Genomic DNA, 23,815 nt, shown 5'->3' on the forward strand with positions numbered 1-23,815 from the left:
AAAAGAGGGCGCGCTTTGTGATTGTTGATCTCATAACACTGTAACCTATTTTTTTATGGTACTTAAGCTCGAGCTATAGTATTTTTATCATAATCGTTAATAATTAGAAAAAGAATATTTTATGTTTGTGTGGAATGTGAATTAATTTAACATTTATTTGATTTCTGTGGTCACCAAAATATTTTTAGCGGCAACACCTAAATGTCAAAACAAAATTGCCAATTTAAAAAATATTCCCGATAAATGAACACTATTTCAAGTTTACTTAAACTTTAAGAATAAAATTTGAAAACTATTCCTAACTTCAATAGTATTTAGTACTCTAATTTCTTTATTATAATTTGATTTCGTAATTTACAATAGCTACTTAAAATGAATCGAAGTAAATCAATGTGTCTCGCGTACGTAATTTCAACGTTATTAAATAAGCATGTTTTGAAACGAAAAATGGTGGCTATTGATAACTTTTCACGTCAACGTTTATTGTTAGTAGTTGATTTATGGAAAATTATTCAAATTCCTTTCATCTTGACAAGACGTAACCAGCAAACTTGAATAATCACAATGTAGGGTACTGTTAACTCTTAGTGTGACAATCCGAAATTTAGTACCGTTCAAAATTTGTAAGACGTCTCCCAGCTTCACGTTTTGAGCTACCAAAACTCGTTGAAAATGCATTCATCAAAATGGTAGAATCGTTGCAAATGTTCTTATTTCTTTTCAAATCAAAGTACAGACGAAAATGGTCGTGGTTCTCGCCGTTTCTGTGTTCAGTTTTAATAGTGTTATTGTTTTGTGACGGTGCCCACAGTAAGTGTAATGAAGAGAATTGTATAAACGGTGTTTGTAATAATGAGACTTGTGTATGTTTTGAGGGCTGGCAAGGTCCAGAGTGCCAGTACTGTGCCGGGAAAGTCAAGTGAGTGCAACGTAGCTTATGCCCAAAAAATGTACACCACTAGAGCAATGACCTATTTGACAGATCGTTTTAATGTTTTCGCTAGAGAAATCAGTCAGATTATCCAATTATACGCTTTGGCTTCTTTTTCTAAGCCTATTCACTCATAACATTACCCTTTGTACGATATACATACACTACATTATTCTTCTCTTACCTTTGCTGACTGTTTTTCGTAAATTTTGGTTTGCCTTCGCAAAGTACAGTTACAAAACAGTAAAGTGTTTTGTTTTTTGATAAATCGAACTATTTTTGCACACTGAGAACATTAACTCACTGCTCTTAATTTAAATTTAAACCAGCGAATGGATATTATACATTTGTGTTCAAAAAATCCAGGAAATTCACATAACCTATGAAACAATCACGAAACAAATGTTACAAACAAACATAACCATGGTTTCCTGTGGCTTCGAACATTATGTGCAAATTTCCAAACTGACTACAAGAAGCCCTAAATTAAACAGGATATCCGTAAGGCAATATTGATGGCATCTACAAATACTATTCTAATAACAAATAAATTTGAACTACCTCAATTGTATTATTAAAGTATTGCTACCTTTTATCATCCATGAAGTATTTTTCTGAAATTTACTAGGGTTCTATACTGTTTGGATGTTTAAACAGATCTGCACTCTATCTTCAAGTTTAATGCACTATTCTGAGATATATATTACGATGTTGCTTTCTCTTTCACACCACACAGATGAAAAATACGCTTTCTTCTCTCCTCCAAAAATTATATGAGTTTTTAGATATTTTGCTATAGAGCATAAGTACTCTAGTGAAAGTGCGGTAGAACATTAATTCTTAATCTGGACTCTGTAGACCCTTTATAAAAATTTCAGTACGTCCAGAAGTTTTGTTTATAAAGTTGAGTAACATTTTTCTTTAATTCTGAAGGGTTCTGGGTGTAGTTGGTAAACACTGTCAGAGACCTAATTAAGCGCATTAACAACTGTCAATTGAAGTGTAAACACCTTTTTCAAACACTTCTGGGACGTGCAGCCCCTTATAATTATTCAACTTTCATATTTACCACAGTACCGCACTGGTATATTCTATATAAAGTGTTATCCGTTACACTGGTACAATGCTGATTACTACTGACTACCCTAAGATACCTGGCCCCTTAACCCGCTATTTGGTTCTGAGTAAAAAGGTTTTAAACAAACAACCTTTTACTTGTGCGTCATAAAATTCAAATTATTTAAATTATATTAAAAATTATGTTTTAAGAAACTTTTGAAATAAATTTGACCTTTAATTATGTTACATAAATATGTACAAATTTTAACCAAAAAGCTGACATGTGTTACCCTTTTTTGTTGAATGCGTAGAAGTAGTCAGACAGGGCATCAACTGTACTTTTCACCTTTCATCTAAGCCTCTTGTACATGCAGTGATTCTGACAAACTTAATAAAAATCATGATTATAAAAGCAAATAATCTTTTATAATACATACTCTGGAGTGATGATTCCCGAAGGGGTCCATATAGGTGTCCACTCTAACCTACAAGGGGTCCAAATGAAAAAATAGCAGGTGCATAAGATGTTAATTGTGGTCCAAGAAAGTGGACCTAATTTGGGCAGATTGTCAAAATTTTGGCTTTCCGTAAACCTATTTACTGACATAATACTTTCTTATACCAAATAAGATAGGTATTTATTGTTATTCGTAAATGTATAAAGCTTATACCAAATAAGATAGGTATTTATTGTTATTCATAAATGTATAAAGCTTAACTAATGTGTTGTTGTTGTTTTTTATATATATTCTCAATTGTTTAATTCACTGTGTTGGTTTTAAATAGCACATTTGAAGTTGAAGAATATGTATAAAAATCTGTATGGCAAAAGTGTCCAGAAAATAGAAAAAAATAGCATGAGATCATGAAGACAAAAAAGTTTGGGAACCTTGGCTCTAGCAAATTCTTGGTATCTGAGGTTTTTAAGCATTTTTAAGCAACATACTAGTACAATAATGCCTACTGTAGATTTTTCAATCTCTCTAATACCTCATAAACATTGTACATAAAACCATTCAAATTTAGTTAGTATCCACTGCAAATGATAATAAATAACAAATTAAAAACAATTATTTTTCAGCTTTGTTGCGTTTTATTTGTAAATAGACATGTAAAGTTACATCTCATTTAGAAACAAAACATTTCTTGTTACAAAATGTACCTACTGAATACATATTTTTAGCCTAGTAGTAATGAAAATCGTCATTATCGACTACAAGGTAGCTGAACAGAGGCCTCTGCAATAGGTCAACACTATTCACAGGAAGGAGAAAACAACTAACATTTTGGCAAAACAAAAAACATAAACGGGACCTAAACAATTTATAATATATTTTAAATCACAAACATATGTTTCAACATGTATTATTATGCACAGTATACTGTGCTATATAATCCTGATAATAAGGTTTGCCCGTTGCCTTGAAAATCACACAATGAAGACATGTATGTATTGTCATTTAAAGTAAGCTAAATTGACTCAATGAATGTTGCATGTATTTTGTTGTAAAATATTAAATATCTATTAGGTTAGTGAGTATTGATATTTCTCAATATATGGCATTGAACACATTTTCTGTTTTATAAGAATAAATGAAATAGTTTTTAATAAAACAGAAACTGCTTACAAGACAATTTATTTTTCTACGATTCTTTTAATTTTTTCTGAAACTGTCTTATAGCTGGGCCAAAACCTCTCCTATTCCCTCCATTTCCCTGTATTTAGGGCACTTCTGTATTCATTATTAACAAAATTCTATAAGGGCCGAACCGTGTAGCTTGAAAACCAGTAATTGAAATGCCAAATCTAAATAACAACTTCTAAAATCCAGTCTCTGAGTTTCAAAACTTTCAAGTACTACAAAATGAATTTCGACATGTCTTGTCATTTCACCTCAATGGGCCGTCAAAATTGACAGTTAAGGGGCAGTTTTTTTCGACCTCCACTTCATTTACCTTACTGTGCTAAAAATTTGTATTCTTGTCGAATACTGGTAGATTTTAAGTATTTACAATCTTTAAGGCTTCAATAATTGATATTCTTCATTACGAAAATGATGATTATTGCAGAATAACGAATGTTAATTTTATTAGTGTACTGTTTCAAAAAGATATAAAATTTCATTTGATGGCCAATAAACGCATCATTACTGTTATTAGAAACCATGCCTTAAAGTAGTGCCACCCCACAATTTGACATGGTATTACAGACACCAGCTAATACTTTCAGTGCAACTTACAACCTGGTAGATGCACTATAATCAATCTTAGAAATTTTGTAGCAATAGAGCTTCTTGTGAATGAGTTTGTCCAGGAAATACTGCCACCTTTCTTATTTCTGCTGACAAGCAGTAATATAACTGCGTTTTGGTTTTGAAAGGTTTGCTGGTGAAATTACAGACACATGGGACTTGTCAACTTATGTCTCAGGGCGTGGTGGCAGCACCTTTGCACGGCAGCACAGCCACTATTATGGCGAGGCGTGTCGTTTAACAGCAGGCGTACGACTTGTTCGTTCCGTCGCATAGTATCATAAAAAAAGATAAATTGGCCATAATTGGTACTTTTTTCAAAGGGGATTATTAAATTGCTAAAAGTAGAAATTCGTTTATGGCATTTCATTACTCATAATTTAAGTATAACTACAATTGTAATTAATAAATAATAAATATTGGACAACATCACATACATTGCTCTGATCCCAAAGTAAGTAGTTAAAGCACTTATTAATGGAATTCAGAAACAACGATGGTACCACAAACACCAACACCCGAGACAATATAGAAAAGTTCTACACTGATCAAACCCGGGACCTCAGAGATGGCGGTGAGAAAACCGGTGTGCATATAAAATGACCATTTTGTGGACTAAAATGCATTGATAGGTGTTGCGTAATTGGAATAAAAATAAAGACTGACTAATTAAATTTTTTTAAATTGTCAAGATCAAAGTAATCTATCTCTTAATAGGCCACATGTGACCATATTAAAGTATAATGTAATTTTATAAATTTGGTTGATACAGTGAAGAGCACAACGCGCTCTTATTGCATCTTTTGGATATATCTGCAAAAGAATCGCTTTGCCAGCTGAAGACACACGAAATTGGCCTACCTGATATTTTTAAATGGTTGTAATACTTTCGCGGGCTTTGGGCACAACAATTCACGAAAGTTTTCTCTATCAAATTGTGTCAATAATACTGGAATGCACATAGAAGAAACATACTAACATTCATTTTGAAATATACTGGGTTATTTGTAAAATACTAACAACCTCACAGGACTATATTACTAACATCATAAACAACAACTTTTATTCCATGACTTAATTTTATCATCAGATTTTACTTTTGTATAAAGATAAAAATATTTCAATGGACCACTCTAAATGGTGATAACTCTGTGCAGTAGCAAAGAAAGCACCAACCACCAAAATTAATTTTATGAATGACAACATGCAGTAGGCTAAAAATACATGTCTAAAAAGTGTAATATTAATATTGTTTGTAATTTAGTCCTGTAATGTTGTTAATATTTTATAAATAACTCTGATATAATATTCATTGTATTAATTCTGTGGTGTAAAAAATTCAATTGCTAATTAATTTTTTGATGTTTTGTTATACAATATTTGTGTATAAATGGCGAAATTAAAATTGGGTAATTTGCATATTTACAATAAAACCCAAAAGTTCCGTTGTTGTTATCAAGAAGCCAAACTGAAATACCCATGGATATGGAATCATTCTCTGTTTTGTAAAATTCCGATTTACTATAATAACAATGTATGTTCTACTATTCTACATTGATACAATATAATGTAATATTAATGAAGAATTAACTGTACTGATAAATTGTAAATTGTTTAGATTTTTTCATTAATAAAAATAACAACAATTCTTGCTTCCGTAATAAATAAAAGTTAATACAACTACATATGTATCTTGTTTACGACTGAGTTACATATTCTATTTTTATAGAGTTGTACATTATACCTATTAAAATATACTTTAGTGCTTAGCGCAATAACTGCAGTATATTTACGTAAACTTCAACTAATACACAGAGTGGATAATAACCCCCCTGAAATCCTGGAATTTAAAAAATGAAAAGTAAAATAGTTATATTTTTTATTCTATTGAATATCATGATGTTTTTCTTCCTTAATATATTTTTTTTAATAAAATTACTCCACTAGTTTTTTAATAATTACAAATACAAAGATTGAAGACAAAGAAAAATACTTTACAGCGGTAAAAGCCGAATAATCCCAATACAAAAGATCTGTAACGAACTTTTTGCTGGACCTGTAGTTCACAATCAAATTCAAATCTCAATTGTACTATTATTTTTTTGAATTTTAATTAGGGAGCTATGTTAACTGTGGTTTATCAAACCACTCCTTAAAAACTTTAGCAAATGAATTTGAGTACAAAACATATGAGTAATAACGTGAGACTGTGTCAGCTGGTGGACAAAGTTGCCTTATTTGTTATCAACCCGAAACCCCCTTGTTTTCCACTCACATTTTCATTCTTTCTTATGGCGTCACTAAAGTTAATACTTTATAATAATTTGCCAGAATTTTACGCATTACCTGTGAAATATATAAATAAAAATTATACAATATCACATACGTTGTTCCGATCTCAAAGTAAGTAACTGAGCACTTGTGCTATGGAAATCGGAAATAACAGCGGTACCACGAACACCCAGACCCGAGACATTATAGAAAAGTTACTATTTATAACTTTACCCGGTCCGGTAACTCCTCCAACAACAGAAAACCGGCGTACAAAAGTAAATCTTAATATCTCAGCATTGAGGTCCAAAATGCTCTTCACTCGTTCAGCGTTTACCTATGACAACCTCGGTGGCCTAAAGGTTTACGTTTTAGGGGCTTGTATGCGGAGGTTCTGGGTTCGATTCCCGGTAAGACCAATTTGGGAATTAACTTTTCTAAATTGGTTCTGGTCTGTGTCTGTGGGAAGTGCCGAAGAATTCTGTAGCTCTGATACTCATAGTACTAGGAATTCCCCAGTTTGAGACATGGCAATTGGTGTGGTTGTCTAGCACGTACCTATTTATGCGTTCTATACAACCTGACACTGCTAATTTGTGGCGAATATGAAGCGTGAAGTATTGATCGTCTTTTAATTTGCTAAGATGCCTATAGCTCTCTACACTAATGTTAAGATAACAATTTCAAATGTCATTCGTTCAATAAATTGTGAAATGTGTACAGATGCTATGTAACCAAAATACTATTAATAGACCGTACAAATTAATAGTCGGCTAATTATCTCTGGCATTGTTTTCCCTTGTCAATGCCACAGGGTCACGAGGACATCAAAACAAAATAAAAATATCTTTTTATTCACCTGTATTGTGAATTTCACGATCTCGGTGGTCCGACAGTTTGCACTGTAGACGCTGGATGAGGTCCAAGGTTTAATTCTCGGTAGGACAAATTGGGAAACAGTTTTTTTTATTGGTTCTGTTTGTTGAGTGTCTGTGCGTTGCTGGCTGTTCCATAGATAGTACCACGGAGTACATTCCATGGCTCTGGTCTTGACTGCTCCACCGGAAAAAAGGCGAGCTGAAGGGTCTTAAGGGCGCGTTCCCATTATGCCGTGACGATATATAGTCGTACAGTTTAAAGTGTCGTGACTTGTATATTGAAATGTAGTTGTTCACATATAGTACAACACGACTTTTTTAACGTAACAACAACAGATTGTCCTGACAATGGGAAGAGCTAGAACGACAGTCGTCTGACGATAATAATAATAATAATAACGCACATACTCAACATAGTCCCGCACTAGGGAATCCCTGTGTCGCGGGTACCATGGACACACACATAGACAACCACAAATTACACCCAAACTCACGAGAGAAATAAATATAGGCCATACAAATATTTCTCCCGGCCCCGGAATCGAACCTGGGACCTCTGCGTCGCACTCCGGCATAGTAACCGTTCGGCCACAGAAGCAGTTTACGCCTCGGTTACGCGTTATTTTACGATAAATAAAACGTCACGATAAAAATGTGACGACAGATAATAGCAGCTTCAAACGATTTTGTCGTGCAAACAACATAGGCGGCTGCAGTGAACCGATCAACTGTCGTCACGATCTAGTGGGAACAGACTAGACTAGACACGACAGTCGTTCAACGATAAATAAAACGTTACGAATTAATGGGAACGTTTTCTGACCCATTGAAAATAAACTAAAACTAAATTAAATACTAAGTAGCAGGCTTGCGAGCGACCAAGCCTGCTACATAGTATTTAGGGTTACCTACCAGTAGTGTGAAATTACATTTTCCAGAAATAACGTGTGCTCGAATTTTCATAACCTCGAAAGTAATTTTGATAGGAAAATGTTTTTTCTTTTAAACCTAACTTAACCTAACCGAACCTAATCGTATCTTTGCGATAAACATCCAACAATCCTGAAAGAACAACAGTTTCGTTATCGGTTTTCGGAGTAATGAAAATTCGAACAAACGTTATATTTCGGAAAAAAAATTCAAGTTTGTGATAGATTACCCTCTCGCACAAGTCGCGCCCTGTCGTGCTAGCCCTACAGGTATTTTGTGGGGTTATAGCTAATTTATTATGGGGTTAAAAACATTACGACACATTTTTTGTAACAATGTAATAGTAATACGTTTATTTATTTAAAACATGACAACAGAAGATATAACAAAAAGTGCCAGTGCAATCACGGTTTGCTTAATTAAATAGCACGCAACGCTAATTATGAAATATTAATGGACTACTACAATGTCACAAGTTACAATTTAACAAACTAAAAATGTCAGGAATGTAGGAAATTAAACTATTTTTTTTTTCGGATTTAAATCGCGTATATTAAATTAGTTTTTTCAAACAAACCAACGTTTCGGGCCCTAAGTCTCATGGTCACGGTTGACTGTAAAGGGCCCGAAACGTTGAGTTGTCTGAAAAAACAAACATACACGATTTGGAACAGATCTGGCTAATGCGCCTGTTTACGAAAGACTCGTGTGCAGCTGCACAGTTGTGCGATCTATTCGCGTGCCGTTAGCGCGCCGCTATAATAGTAACATGTATTTTATTGCGCGCATATGCAGCACCTCGTGTGCTGCAAGCGCGCAAGCACAGTTCGCGTTCTTAGGTTCGATTGTTACACATAGGAAATGAAATTATTTTTCCGGAATGAAATTGCGTTTATTTGTATTTTTTTTTAAACAAACCAACGCCCTTTACAGGTCCCATCGTCACGGTTGATTGAAGTGGTACAATCATCAACCAGTTATGTCGAATATTAATGCAAACTACTCTATCATCGGTAGGACATATTTTGAAGGAATTCTTGGAGAATTTTCTTAACCTTTATGTAACAAAAATGATATATGGCCAGTTTGGCGTTTAATTTATTGTACAAAATTGGACCAAGAAACACAAAATCTGGAAATAAACACATGTTTTGATGATACAATTTTGGGGCACACAATATCTTTCCGTCTTTTGTTAGTGTTTTCAGTACTATATGGGAGTGCAATGTGCTGTTTGAGAACTGTGGACTTAATAAATAATTGCCTTACAGTTAGTACCTTACACGACTTATACAGAAGGTTAGTAGGGTAAAGGAAAGGGCGGAAGGTAGAAACCTTTAGAACCGCTGGCTGGGCTCTCTCAATAGTTACTAATGAAGTTTTAGCAATAATACCCTAAGATGTAATGCAATATGTAATAATTGATTGACATATGGCATAATACACTTGCCTGATTATTTTGAAATCAGCAAAAGCGCGTAGTTTTTTAAACACATACATTAGCTTATGGATACCGCTTAGTGCTTCGATATGGTGCTTAAAAGAGAGGTTATCATCTATTATAACACCGAAATACTTTACCTTGTTAGTAATAGCAATGTCTGGACACTTGCACAGGTTGCTAGTAGTCTCCTTACAATGGTGAGCATTAAGTTGTGTGTTAGTTATAACAGACTTTGGTTTTCGCATATAGAACTGCATGAAACTAGTTTTATCCGCGTTTAGTGTTAATAAATGTTGCTGAAACCAGTTCTTTACGACATTGAATGCTCGCTGAGCATACTCATAGACTTCCTTATCAGAGTTAGCAGAAAAATGCAGACCAGTATCATCGGCATAGGATATGATCATACCGCCATCTAATTCTAGATTACAAAGGTCATTAATGTAGAACAGAAACAGAGTAGGGCCTAAAATACTTCCTCGGGGAATTCCAAATGCCGTACTCTTGAGATCAGAACTGAAAACGTCACCTATTTTGACACATTGGGAGCGGTTCTCCAGATAATCTGCAAATAATTTTAGCTGTATACCTCTTATACCTAGGGATTCAAGCTTCTGCAATAGGATGGGTATATAAACTGTATCAAAAGCTTTCGCTAGGTCCAGAAATATCCCCACTGAAGGACTTACTTTGATCAGATCAGTGATGTCCTCAAAAAGGCTGGAATCCGAAGTGACAAGAATAAAAGAAGTTGTATGAAAATGGTAGTTGATGTATGTGAGGCTCGAGAGTTGAGTCAGGATAGAACAAAGTGGCGCTTCGTGATCTCTGCCTACCCCTCCTGTGGGACTATGGCGTGAGCTTATGTGTATGTATGTACGTATTTTAAATTTTACAAAGAAAACATTATAATTTAGGCTACATTATGTTTTACAAATTATTTAGGTAAAAAGTAAAAAGTCAAAGTACAAAATATTGGTTTGTTTGAAGACACAAATATAAGCGATTGAAATCCGAAAAAAATGTTTCATTTCCTATCTATAGCACAGTTATTAAGAGCGGTGGTCCTGGTGTGACAACAGACGTTGGTTCGATTGCAATTATACCGAAAGATTTTTTCTTTGTGTTGTTTAATCTATGTGCCAATAAAAACACAAATAATTAATTATTTCTTTTCAAATTTCAGGCTGACATCCCCGACAGGGATCATCACAGATGGTCCAGGTAACTACAGCATAAGCACTCAATGCTCCTGGCTTGTGTCTCCTCCGTGGCTCGGGCCTGCGCCCCCGGCGCTCCGCGTGCGGCTCGAGAGCTTCGCTACTGAATGCGGATGGGACCATCTATACGTGTATGACGGTGATAGTGTACGAGCTGAGAGGCTACTCGCTGTTTTTAGGTAAATTCACTCAACAAAATCACAGACACAAGCAATACTTAAGTTCGTATCCTCTACGACGAGCAAATGTCAATATACCGCGGGAACTAATCAGGTTGGCCGTCAACTAATTTGAATATAAAAACAATATTGCACGTTAGAAACATACATTGGAAGTTACTACACGAAATTCTCGCTTTTGAATTTTAAATTTTGTTTCATAAAGTTGACTCTTTCGTTTAGTGACGGTATCAATGTCAACGCGCGATGTGTATATTCTGTATCTATAAAGATGGTTTGGCCTCGTTCCCAATATCCGTTCGCCGGACCGGCGAATTTACCGGGTCGGTAAAACTGGCGGAAAGGCCAGTGGCTGTACAATTTATATGAAGCTGTTCACATTACGCCGGACCCGACATTCTTGCCGGATTCGGCATTTTTGCCGGAGCGTTTGTCACTGCGGGCCTCTGGCAGAACGCCCGGACCGGAGTAATGTGAACGAACTTCCTTCCCCACCTACTCCCCGCGTGTCATTTTTGTCACCAGTTTTCTTGCGAGATCCGGCATAATGTGAACACCTAGTCCGGGAGCCGGTTCCGGCAAATTCGCAGGTCCGGCATAGTGAGAACGAGGCCTTATACGACAGCGAGCTCATGTATAAATAAGGGAATTATTTATTTGTTTACCAGCTTCCGCCATCTGTTAAGCCATTTGGCATTATTGAATAACGAAAGAGTATACTCATAGAAATAAATAAAATAAAATTTCACTTTAAATTTACCATGAGCTTTTCGGTGGAGGAAAACATCTTGAGGAAAAATAAAAAGCAAATTTATTATTATTAAAATTGCACTAAATTAAAGACAGGAGCAAGAATATAAATTAAACGCAGCTCAAGCAAACAAAGGGTTGTCTCTTAAAAGAAGTATCTTCAGATTGCATGTGTTGATACAAATATTTATTTCACATCAACATGACGCTCAGTTGCATAAACGTGTGGCCGAGGGCTTTGAGAAATAAAATGAAAGGCTCCGTCCGCATCATTTATTGTAAAATAGGAATAGGTAAAGAATAGGAAAAGGAAGAAAGGTAAACGCTGTAACAAAATAAAATAACGGTATAAACACAGGTACAAAACACACCCTACTTAAATTACATACAGGTAGACGTGGTAATAAGGAACTTACCCCAAAAGGGCCTGTTTTTGTACAAATACAATGCTTTACTAGCAGTTAGGTTGCATTATTTTCAATGGTATAATCGATCAGAATTTGATGTGAAGTCGAGCAAGTCTGCTCGGTTCGGATATTTAGTAGCAAAGTAAGAATGATGAAGAAACGTAATTATTGAACGATTCGGCCACCAGTGGCGGATTTTGCAGTCTTGGCTGCCCTAGGCCCCAGGCCATGTAGTCAGTACCAGCATCCGTAGTTTTTGAGTTTATCACGATCAGACAAACAGACAGACGTAGTGATGTAGTGATTGTTATTATAGATATGTAACATGTTTATATTTTATACATAAAATGTACGAAACTGATTTAGGAAGATTATTGTTGTACGATGCGGTGCAGTGCGGCCCGCCATAATGTCGTGAGCGTTTATATTATTTAGGTACTTTGAGTTATTTCTTGTTATTATCAGTGAATTTTTTGTCACGACTGGCCACCCCTAAAATCTGACCGCCCTAGGCCCGGGCCTAATGGGCCTTAGGGCAAATCCGCCACTGGTGACCACAGTAGACAATTAGTGTTGTAATAAAATTTAAGAACATTTTACTGGCGTTAATAATTTATATAATAATAAAAAATAAATATAAAAAATATTAGACGTCACATACATTGTTCTGATCCCAAAGTAAGTAGCTCAAACACTTGTGTTATGGAAATCGGAAACAACGACGGTACCACAGACACCCAGACCCGAAACAATATATAAAAGTTAGTTTTCTCTCTCACTCTCTACACTGACCAAATCCGGTGAATGAAAACCATGAAAACCTGTGTGCAATCCACTCGACCACGGAGACCGCCAAATATAATAAATAAATTTTTAACAGATTGTTAACTGTGTCATTACTAAGTATTGACCAAGGCCGAGATCGGTAACTATCTAAAATCGCGGATGACCGCGGTGTTAGACAGTTACCGATCTCGGTAACTGGTATGAAATATGAGTAAATGTATGAACGTTTACTCACTTTTTGCCTGAGCAAAGCGATATTGACCATTCTAATTTATACGTTCTAAAAAGACTGAAATTCCGGCGCATAGCGAAGAAACTAAATAAAAAATGATTATCAGTAATTTCAGGTTTCTTACCACGGTAGGACTTCTTTTTATTTTCCCGATATTTCGGAACACTTGCACGCTCCATAGTCACGGGTCGACTGGACGGCGGTAGATGACAACTTTAAGAGTCGACAACGCAAGCGAGTAGACATATCTGTCTACCCGCTTGCGTTGTCGACGACTACTACCTTCATCGCGATTTGTTGTGGCGTTACCATTGTCACTCAATTTTTTCACACAAACCACACGCACAGTATCCACACGCGAAACGGAACTCGAGGTGTTTTTGTTATTATTACTGCACGCACTAAGGACCCGATTCCTTGCACTGGACAGTTTAAAACCGTGATCACGGTTAAATGTTTTGTACTTCGTGATCACGATGGCTTCTCGTACCAACCGTGATAATTAGTGACGTTCTGACAGTACCTGGGGGCTATGCAACTCGATCCAGTGGTTAGTGTCAGTCTGTGTGAGATGTTGTGCTATATCCGACTTCTGTGTATCATTGTCTTTTACTGCTCGTTGTGTTCTTTATACGACCGACAATTGTTCATTTAGTCTGACCGATATACGAGCTCCCACAATACAGTTCACTTTATAGACACCCGGTGTTTGTAAAGGACGGTGGTCTTTTGGTGAACGTAACATTTTTCCTACTTTGGTTATACTTAGCAACCTGGCTATTTTATCTGTCACCGCTTGTACATAGAGCAGAAAAACTGGTAGTCGCTGTACGTCAATTTGCTTCTTTCTTTTTTGTACACTTCTTTACAATGTTTACGCAAACGGGTAGACAGATATGTCTACCCGCTTGCGTTGTCGACTCTTAAAGTTGTCATCTACCGCCGTCCAGTCGACCCGTGACTATGGAGCGTGCAAGCGTTCCGAAATATCGGGAAAATAAAAAGCAGTCCTACCGTGGTAAGAAACCTGAAATTACTGATAATCATTTAGTGAACAACCACGAAAGCCTTAAAATCTATATAAATAAAAAAAGTCCTCACAAGCCTACACCGCTACAGCAGCATATATAACATGGGAAATAAAAATATAATTAATTCTTAATTCTTTAGAAATAAGACGCAATTATGGCCTATTGACTTTTGCTGGTGGCATCTTGCGAGGACATCCCGATTGGCCAGAATTAGTGGCGCAACTGGTGCGCCTGTTCGTCCTCCCGCTAAATAAATTTAATCTACAGCCACGCGTTTATTATCTGCTGGCAGTGCCGGCGGTGCGCACTGTGTCTCTCAGTAAATCACCGCTTGCTCGCACTCTGCACTGTTTTAATGCGCTTCTCGTATCTACCAGACTGATGTTTTTGTCAGTGGATAGGTTGCTGTGTGTGATGAATGTTTGAGGTTTTGTGAGAGGATGGATGAATGACATCTTCTGTGAATTATTAATACAAATTGTCTATTTATGAATTTCACAGTGCTCTGGTATTTTGCTGTAATGCTGTGTAATAGTATGAAATAAGGGAAGATGATTTCTCCGTACCACTAGTTTGGGATCAAGTATTTCCTCTGATGAAAAATCCCAAACAGACATAAGACTGCAGTACTAATTAATATGTTTTAATTTATTCTAATTTCCATTATTAATTAATAATAAATTTAACTCATAAAAATACATATTGTTAAAATAAAATAATTTGTTGAACATAATGTAGCGTAAATTGGAATGTTTCTTAGTAAAATTAAAAATAAGGTGTTTAATTAATCATTTTTGTAAGTATAGTAAAAAAATAGGGTGGTTTGCATTAATATTAGACATAACTGGTTGATGACTGTACCACTTCAGTTAACCGTGACCATGGGACCTGTATAGGGCCCGAAACGTTGGTGTGTTTGAAAAAACAAATATACGCGATTTGTATCCGGAAAAATAGTTTCGTTTCCTATGTATAAAATAAATGAATATTTATTTTTCTTTTCTGAGTCACAAGGTCTATTTTTCAGTGGCGTCCTCGAGAACGGCGAGTCGAGCTGGACTCGGCAAGTGATAGCGCGATCAGGCAGTGCGTTACTCCATTTCTTCTCCGATGACGCATATGCCATGGAGGGATTCAATCTTACTTACGCAGCGTATTCCTGCCCTTCCGATGACCATCGCACCAATTGTTCTAGTAAGTTAATAATAATAGTAATATCGTTTATTGCAAAACATGTTACATTTAGGTCTTACAGTAGTTGGGAAAGTATCAGACATGTGCCCTGTAAGGGCGCAGCAATGTCAATTTTAACATGAACATTATTAATTATAATATTATTACTATAAAAATAAATAAATGTAAGCAAATACACCCAGAAAATCAAATGATTTAATTTTAAAATGACTGTCAAATTTAAATTTAAAGTATTTTAAAAATAAATCAATTTATTTATCAGTAATTAAGTAGTTAATTATTAGCTGGTAGTATGATACTCAATTTATTTTTCGACAATGCATATACTTTGACGGATTTAATCTCACGAGCAACTTATCCATCCTATCAGACGACCATTGCACTAATATTTTTTTATTTGTTCTAAGAATTATTAAAAATAAACTGCCGGTTATTTTTGAATGTCGTCTTAACAGAGTCCTAAGTTCATTTGAAGGGCTATGTAGTCGCTTCTTTATTGAAATTCCAATTGATATTCACAATTTGCTATTTACGAGCTTAAAACTATAGTGAAATAAAAACTTTATATTAAAGATCATTATACAGCTTCCCGTTTCACTCTTGCAGGTTTCGGTGATAATGTTTGAAATAAATATGCTTTTCACTTCTCATGCTCTTAAGTCTCTCTTCGTATTTATGCTGGGTGTAGGATTTTGAAAATAGGATTTCATGCACTAGTGCATAAAATAAAATCGTCGTTTAAGACCGAGGCTAAGACGCCTGCGCCACACACACTGGAACTTTATAAAATAAAGTTTTACTTTTATTTTTTTTTCATCCGTGTTATATTACAAAATTAAAAAAATAGGTAATAGTAATTCTAGTAATTTATAAGAAATGGAAATGCATAAAAATAAAAGCTTGTAAAATATAACTGAGCATTATGTAGTCCGACCTTGTGTCACATGTAGAATTGACATTCAATTTTAATTAAATAACCGTTTAACTGTAATATTGCTGTTTAATTTCCTCGCAATCGAAGTGAAAAGCAGAGTGTATAACTCGTTCATAAAACCCATTTTACCCTCGACTTGAGTATCCACCCTCGCCTGCGGCTCGGATATACTCGTCTCGGGTAAAATGACGCGTTTTATGCACTTGTTGTACAATCTACTATAATGATAAATGTCAATAAGCCTTTATTTACAAAGAGCAAGTTTCCTACTCATTTTTCTCATGAGAATCCCACTTACGAAGTAGTATAGTTTAGTGAATGTGACAGTTCAAATGTGATTTGTTTGCCTATGAAATAAAGATATATTTTAGTTTAGTCAGTTTAGTTTTACCACACTCCCCTAGAGCAAAATCTGTCTTAGTATATGCGACTTAAACAAACTCCAAAACCAAATGTTGCTGCAGATCAATTTGTAAATAATCTGCGTGAATATATAACCGACCAGCAAACAAACACTTTTTTGATATTTATCACTCCCTATTCTCGTACCTCCTGTACACATTCAGATTCACTTTTAAATTCAAGTGTAAAACGACCACTTCTTGTACCAAGCCACTTTGTTATAAGGACGATACCGTAGGCAAAAGCTAATATATTGTTCGTTTGTTGCGTTACAGATCATGGTGAATGTGACGATGGAACTTGCAGGTGTGAACCATATTGGACAGGAGTCGCCTGCGACCAACCCCTTTGTCCAGGTAACCTTTTCATACAGGTATTTTATCTAATGGTAACCATCTCATGGTACTCTGTAGTCCGGTCAACTTAATCTGTTTTTGAAACATTATTACATTACATTAATGTAAGTAGTATTTGTGATCGGATTTTGTGCTTAAAAATGAGTCCTTCCGCTGCTTTTTGGTTCGATTATCCTTTATCGGCTTTCAGACGATTGCAACGCAGCGTACGGAGCAGGGTCTTGTACGTCACGAGGATGTGAGTGCACTCCATCACGGACGGGCGCCGATTGTGGGCGCGACACGGCAGTCGCGGGGTGGGGGTGGGCGTGGCGGGAAGCGGGGGAGGACGCGGGAGTGGACAGGCAGGACGACACGCAGCCACCTGCCGTTGCCGGGCATATACTGTTGGTGTACGGCGAAGACTTGTTAAGAGTTGGCGGGGAGACGTTTTCCGATAGTGAATTTTTATACAGGTGAGAGACTTACATATGTCGGAGACAGTAGTGGGTACTAACACTAAACCACGGAAGAAAAAAACCAATGGAAGTGCCTTAAGGCTCGATTACTATCAGAGTCGATGTCGCCAAAACTCACACGTTCTTAATTTGCAACACACAAATTCTTGATATTGATTGGTCGTAGTTTCAAATTTAAAAAAGAAATAACAAATTCTGGATTGTTAATATAATTTTAACTTTACCCTGTTGGCATAACGCTGAAAGTTCAATATCATCAATACCTATTATTACAAGTTACGACATTTAGATATCATATTGAAATTTCAACCAATGTGCTGCCATTTATCAATTTCATTGCAGAACAACGACGAATTGGAGTCATTAATTTAGTTCTCCAAACAAGAAGCGACCATACTGCAGGGGTATAAGCTTTACTTTCGTTTCTTGTAACAAAAAAAAATTCAATAAACAGAAAATTGAAAGTGTATTAAAATAAGGCTTTCCGGTGATATAAAATACCACCTCGGGTAATATTTTTGGTGCGGCTATCATTTTTGCACTCCAAAATAGCACAATAAGGCAATTCTGTATGATTTTAGTGAATTTGCACGAAGTAATGACACAACCATACCATACAAAGTGAAAATGGCGGACAGAGCTCAGATAGGTCTTTCGAAACCTATAGTTGGCATGCGTCAGATGCTAACTAATCACTGTATTTATTGTTCTGCGGTGTAGTTCGCACAACGACGTTTCCCGCGCTTCGACAGAGTCGAGACGTTGTTGGCAGGCACGATTGGACACATTTTTCGGTCGGGTAGGGTAGTCGTCGTCATGGGCCTGTTCTACGTTTCGCATAGTGCCTATTTCGATCGTTAAAATTAATAAAAAGTACAAGTTGTTATTCGACTTCATAATGGTTAAGATATACAGTGTTATAATTATTAATACAAAGATCGAATACTCAGAAAAAATTCCTTAGATCTGGCCGGATTCGAAACGACGTCTTCTAGCTTAGCGTGCCAGACGCTATATCAACTTACTATTAAAGGTATTCTCATTGCGCGATCCGTAAATCTGCCTAAACGGTGTCTAAAGATTCAGTTCTAAACCATGGCGGTTCCGACACATATAACTGTCAATTTAAAAAATCCTAGTATATGCATGTACATTACAGTACGGGCACGCTATGATGGCCGTTTTGACAGATTACAATAATGAGGTCAAATCTCAACTCATTAATTCGAAAAAACTATAATCAAATGCGAGTCGCATCTATAGGTTTTTAGATTTTTAACTAGTATTGTAAGGGGTAGCTGATTAAAAAGTTTTAATAAAACGAAAATAAAAATGGTTAACTTAGTATTTCGTCAATTCGAAACAGCTGTTTGCATTGAGCTTTGACGCGAGTTTGCTTGAGATAGAAGTTGGGCTGGACAGCGATCCTATAAGTGACGATCGTATTATTTAATTTTTTTAAATTTCGATTTTCGAAAAACAAATGCCGACTTGTGTCGTAAAATTATACATACATAAATTTTATTGCACGTCACTATTGACAACAATGTACGGACAACGGCACACCAGATTACAAATTTTTGTACGAAAATCGCCTCCAGTGCAACGGAACAAGATACGTCAATGTGTAGCTTGATGTGCTGGCGTGTTTACATCAATTAGCTCCTTCAACGCTGAGACTGGAAACTAAAGGACATGTTATATTGACATATATAAATCAGACGTTATATGTATACGAGCCCTATACCCCACCTATTGCGGCGCGTGGTCGCTTTCAGATGTTCATGTGTCTATGTTCATGGTGATTGACACTTTATTGCTTATCAAAATCCAATTAACCATTGCTTAAAATGCGTCGCTGTGGCAGTAGAAAAGGCGGAAATCAACCGAATGTTACATTACACCGGCATGTCCGGCATGTGCTATTTTTTTGTCCATAAATCATACAATAGCCCAAATATCTCATGCAGTTAGACTCATTTAAGTAGTTTATTCATAAGTCTTGCCGAATTTTGCTTTGGTTACTTTATATTACCTGTGTCTTAGTATATTTGATGATTGTTGATAACGATTATTTTGAGATAGTGTTGTTCTTGTAAGCAGACATATTATCGATATTCTGTTATTAAAACAATTCACTACGAGGTTTTTATTTTTTCATTAGTATTATTTTTATTTTTAAACTTTAACTACAATTGAAAAAAGAAAGAATGGTTGGAAATTATAGGATTGCCGAACATAAACATTGATCAAATATCATTTTCGTTTGTTCGCTCCATTTTGAATAGTCAAATTTTAATAGAACTTTGAAAGTAACTAGATTACATGATAATGAAATTCCATCGTCGCATTTATTGGTAAATAATTTTATATTTAATTTTGAATAAACACGAGACATTGCTAGACATTCTCAGTTCCTTAAAACTGTCCACTCGTTTCGATTTTTCCCCACTGACAACTCTAACATTATATAACATATATTAGATGCATTGACGTAATAATTATAGGCGCCCAATAATAAATAGCAGCAGCTGCAATAACTTGTCATCCATATAGTTTCAATGTAAATGATAAAATGATAACTGACAGCGACCAACGTGTGGGCAGCTACACAAAACTCATCTACAATGGCCGTTTGTAATGTTCTTTTTCAAACTTGTCGAGCGTGTAGACAGCAGCACTAGCTGTATATCAATTTGCTGCGCTCGCGGTGGCCTAGGCTCGACCAATATATATTGCAAGAATACTTGTTTACTCTACAGCCAACAGTACAGCCAACAATACTTCTAGAATGTTAATTGAAGTGCAGAATATGCAGACAACAAATGCTGTTACCAATACATAAATACAAAACAGCTTAAACTATTTGGAAACCTTTTTAAAAAATCTAATATCAGCCTTGAGATTGGAAATGTGTAGAGATCTCCTGATTTATATTATTTTTCGTAATATTTAAGCATTTATAAATGGAAAATAATAAATTCAAAATCTCATATCTATCATCCCGGATATTTCCATATGACAATGAATATTGATTTACTTTAATTAAACATTTTAATCATACTTTGATTACAGTAAATAATATAAATTACAAACATAACAAAAAAAAACAGTTTCAATATTCAAGCTATGCATTTGCATGTCGATATTGACTTATCGATGATTATGGTACAACACTAAAGTAATCCGACATTTGTGGTGGACGTTTTTGGTTTAGGTAGGGACGTTTATTCCGTATTTAGGGCAACTCCTTTTCTTTATTTTTTTCTATCCTTTAAGCTTCAACGTGATTATGAATTAATACGATACTTGATAAGCGGACAAACGTCAAAACTGCCATCATGGCGTGCCGGTACTTTAGTTCATATTGATGAGTACAGACACTTCTTTAAGGGCTAAGCCATATTAAAGATAATATTATAATTAATAATCTCGAAGAGTACCTAAATATTTTGATTCGTTTTTATTATTCGCTTATAAGATTGTGGAGCATAATTTAGGTATTACAGTGCCTGTTTTTGGTTTGTCTATCTTTGCCTTCAAGTGGTTGTTACCTCGAACAATTTACAGATACCAGACTACCCAGAAACGCTGGCAGACTGTGGAGACAGCGGGCGAGCAACCGGCGGCGCGATTCGCGCACTCGGCCGTGCTGTTCGGGCACGAGCTCATCCTGTACGGGGGCGTCGTGGCCTCCGACAACCCGGAACGCGGGTGAGGGTCTACCTTCTGAGAGTCAACAGTGCCTCTACCATTTTACGAGGTCGCGGTCGCCTTTCACCTATGTAGGGTTCGAAACGTTGCTTTGATTGAAAAAACAAATGTACGTGTTTTAGATTCGAAAAACAGTTTCATTTTCTATGTGGAGCAATCTAGCTATGTGGAATATCTAAGAACTCAATACGAGTGAGTATGGCAAATTGTACAGTGTCCCTAGCGTAGTAGTGACGACCTTGGTGGCCCAACGGTTTATTCTGTTGACGTTGGACGAGGAATTGCCAGGTTCGATTCCTGGTAGGATCAATAGAGGAATGAACGTTTTTTTTAATTGGTTCTGGTTTTGTGTTCTGGAAAGTGCCTCAGAATGAATTCAGTTGTTCTGGTACTCCTAATACAGGGAATTTCCGAGTTTGAGATTAGGCAATTGGTGTAGTTGTTTGGCACACTATTATTATTAATAGTAAATAAAAAAAAATTTGGTAAATAAGCATCTGATTCGACCACTACTTATAGTAGTCACTGTTACTTTGTCAATATTGATATTTTCTCTTGGTTTCCTTATACAGGGGTGGTCTAGCGGGCTTAGAAGGCAGAGCAGGCGAAGTGACGAATGAAGTGTGGCGAATCAAGCTTGACTCGAGTCGTCAGTGGGTCAATGCCACACCGACCGCCTGTTCGCCACACAGATCAGCCCCTTTGAAGCACTGTGGTAAGTTTTGGAAAATATTTTTTCACCTCACAAGCTCGGCGTTTTTCCACGCTAGCGTGGAAAAGGTTTTTGTAATTCGAACTTGACGATGGTCAAGTTCATTCGATGATAATGACCCGCAGGCTTATTACCGATCTTTAGCGACCAGTCGTTTTAGCAATAGTTGCACGATTATCGCTGTCAAAACATAAATTCGTATTACGGAACGAACAATTGAGACCAATCGACTACTGCGTCTCTATCGAGCAACTAATAAACTAAAACTGCATGAAAATGCTTTGACAGAAAGCGACCGGTTGCTTTTTCGTATTACCGAACGACATTTACAGCGACGCAAGAGCAATTAGCGACGGACTTTTGACAACTAGTGCCACAGTGGTTGTTTGGTGATTGTTGATTGATTGCTTTTTCGAATTATATTGTTATTTCATCTCCTTAATCGTAAGTAACAACTGATTTTACTTAAAAATAGTTATTTTTATGTAAACCAAGAGAGCAATCAGTTTGCGATTTACATCCGTAATACCAACTTAGCAATCGCAACTGGTAGCAATTGCGTTGCTATTGTACAATTAGCAACCAGTTTCTAATGTTCGGCAATAAGCATGCCGTTCAACTGCGCGATTTGTCATACATTATTTATGTAATATAAATTCGTTGGTGTATTTTATTCTTATTATTGTTGACATTAAATCACACAACTATAACTAATTTTGTTTATTTTTATATTAAACTGATTGGTTATAGTTCAACTGTTTTTCTTTCATCTACCATTTTCCTCGCTATAGTGAGGTGAAAAGTTGCGTGTTTCGTTCGGCAGCAAAGTTGTTTTCGTGGCTCGTACCACGTACCCTCGCTACACTCAGGATTCTATTTTATAACCACGAGGGAAACGAGTGTTAGGCTGCCTTTCCACCAGAGATGTGCGACGTAGCGAGGCGGTGTGCGAAGAAAAAAACCACCAATAGGATTACCACATTTTCCTAGCGAAGCTAAGCATTTGTACATACACAATTGCGAGAGATGTGTACGAGGAATGTGTGCGAGAGATGTGGGCGAGGAATGTGTGCAAAACGGTGGAGGCAACTAGAGCTGAAAAGAGCCCATAACGCATCCTCGCACCGCGCCGCTGCACATCCTCTCACCGCCTCGCTACCTCGCACATCTCTGGTGGAAAGGCAGCCTTAGATTATTTTGCTTGCTTCAAAACAAGCACTCGCGTCAAACAACAACTTTGCAGCCTTGCATAACATAATATTAAAATATTAAAATAATGTTTCCGGTGAGTGCAGTGCCACTCAAAACTGTTAATCACAAAGATCTAAGGGACTCTGTCACCCTGCCCGTCATTGTTTGGTTAGGGGGTGGGTTAAGAAGTCAATTTTTTAATCTGATTGAATTTCTGATTGAAATTTAATTGATTGACGCCCAACACTGCCCGGAACACAGTAATGGTCACATTACTTACACTGCAGAAATAGATATGGTAACAGTAATTCTCTGGACGAACTCTTTCACAAGGAACAGGCGTAATTTTACCAAAAAGGTTACGATATTTACTTCATCATCATTCAGCTATACAGCGCCCACTGCTCGGCATAGGCCTCCCCCAACGATTTCCACGACGATCGGTCCAGCGCTGCCCGCATCCATCGGCTTCCCGCGACCTTTA

At 36.4% G+C, this 23,815-nt stretch overlaps 1 protein-coding gene across 1 annotated transcript in view; it reads left to right on the top strand.

Annotated features, from left to right (window-relative positions):
- The first annotated feature begins 640 nt into the window (after positions 1-640).
- The window catches only part of LOC113232402 (attractin), a 49,439-nt gene continuing 26,264 nt past the window's right edge, over positions 641-23,815 (top strand). The window contains exons 1-7 of the mRNA XM_026467107.1: positions 641-919; positions 10,952-11,164; positions 15,398-15,564; positions 17,176-17,256; positions 17,447-17,711; positions 21,285-21,428; positions 22,001-22,143. Of these exons, the coding sequence (XP_026322892.1) occupies positions 687-919; positions 10,952-11,164; positions 15,398-15,564; positions 17,176-17,256; positions 17,447-17,711; positions 21,285-21,428; positions 22,001-22,143 (1,246 nt within the window). The 5' untranslated portion in view covers positions 641-686. The remainder of the gene's footprint in view (positions 920-10,951; positions 11,165-15,397; positions 15,565-17,175; positions 17,257-17,446; positions 17,712-21,284; positions 21,429-22,000; positions 22,144-23,815) is intronic.

This window comes from Hyposmocoma kahamanoa, unplaced genomic scaffold (assembly GCF_003589595.1).
Source record: "Hyposmocoma kahamanoa isolate Upper Pololo Valley unplaced genomic scaffold, ASM358959v1 76, whole genome shotgun sequence".
Classification (NCBI taxonomy): Eukaryota; Metazoa; Arthropoda; class Insecta; order Lepidoptera; family Cosmopterigidae; genus Hyposmocoma; species Hyposmocoma kahamanoa.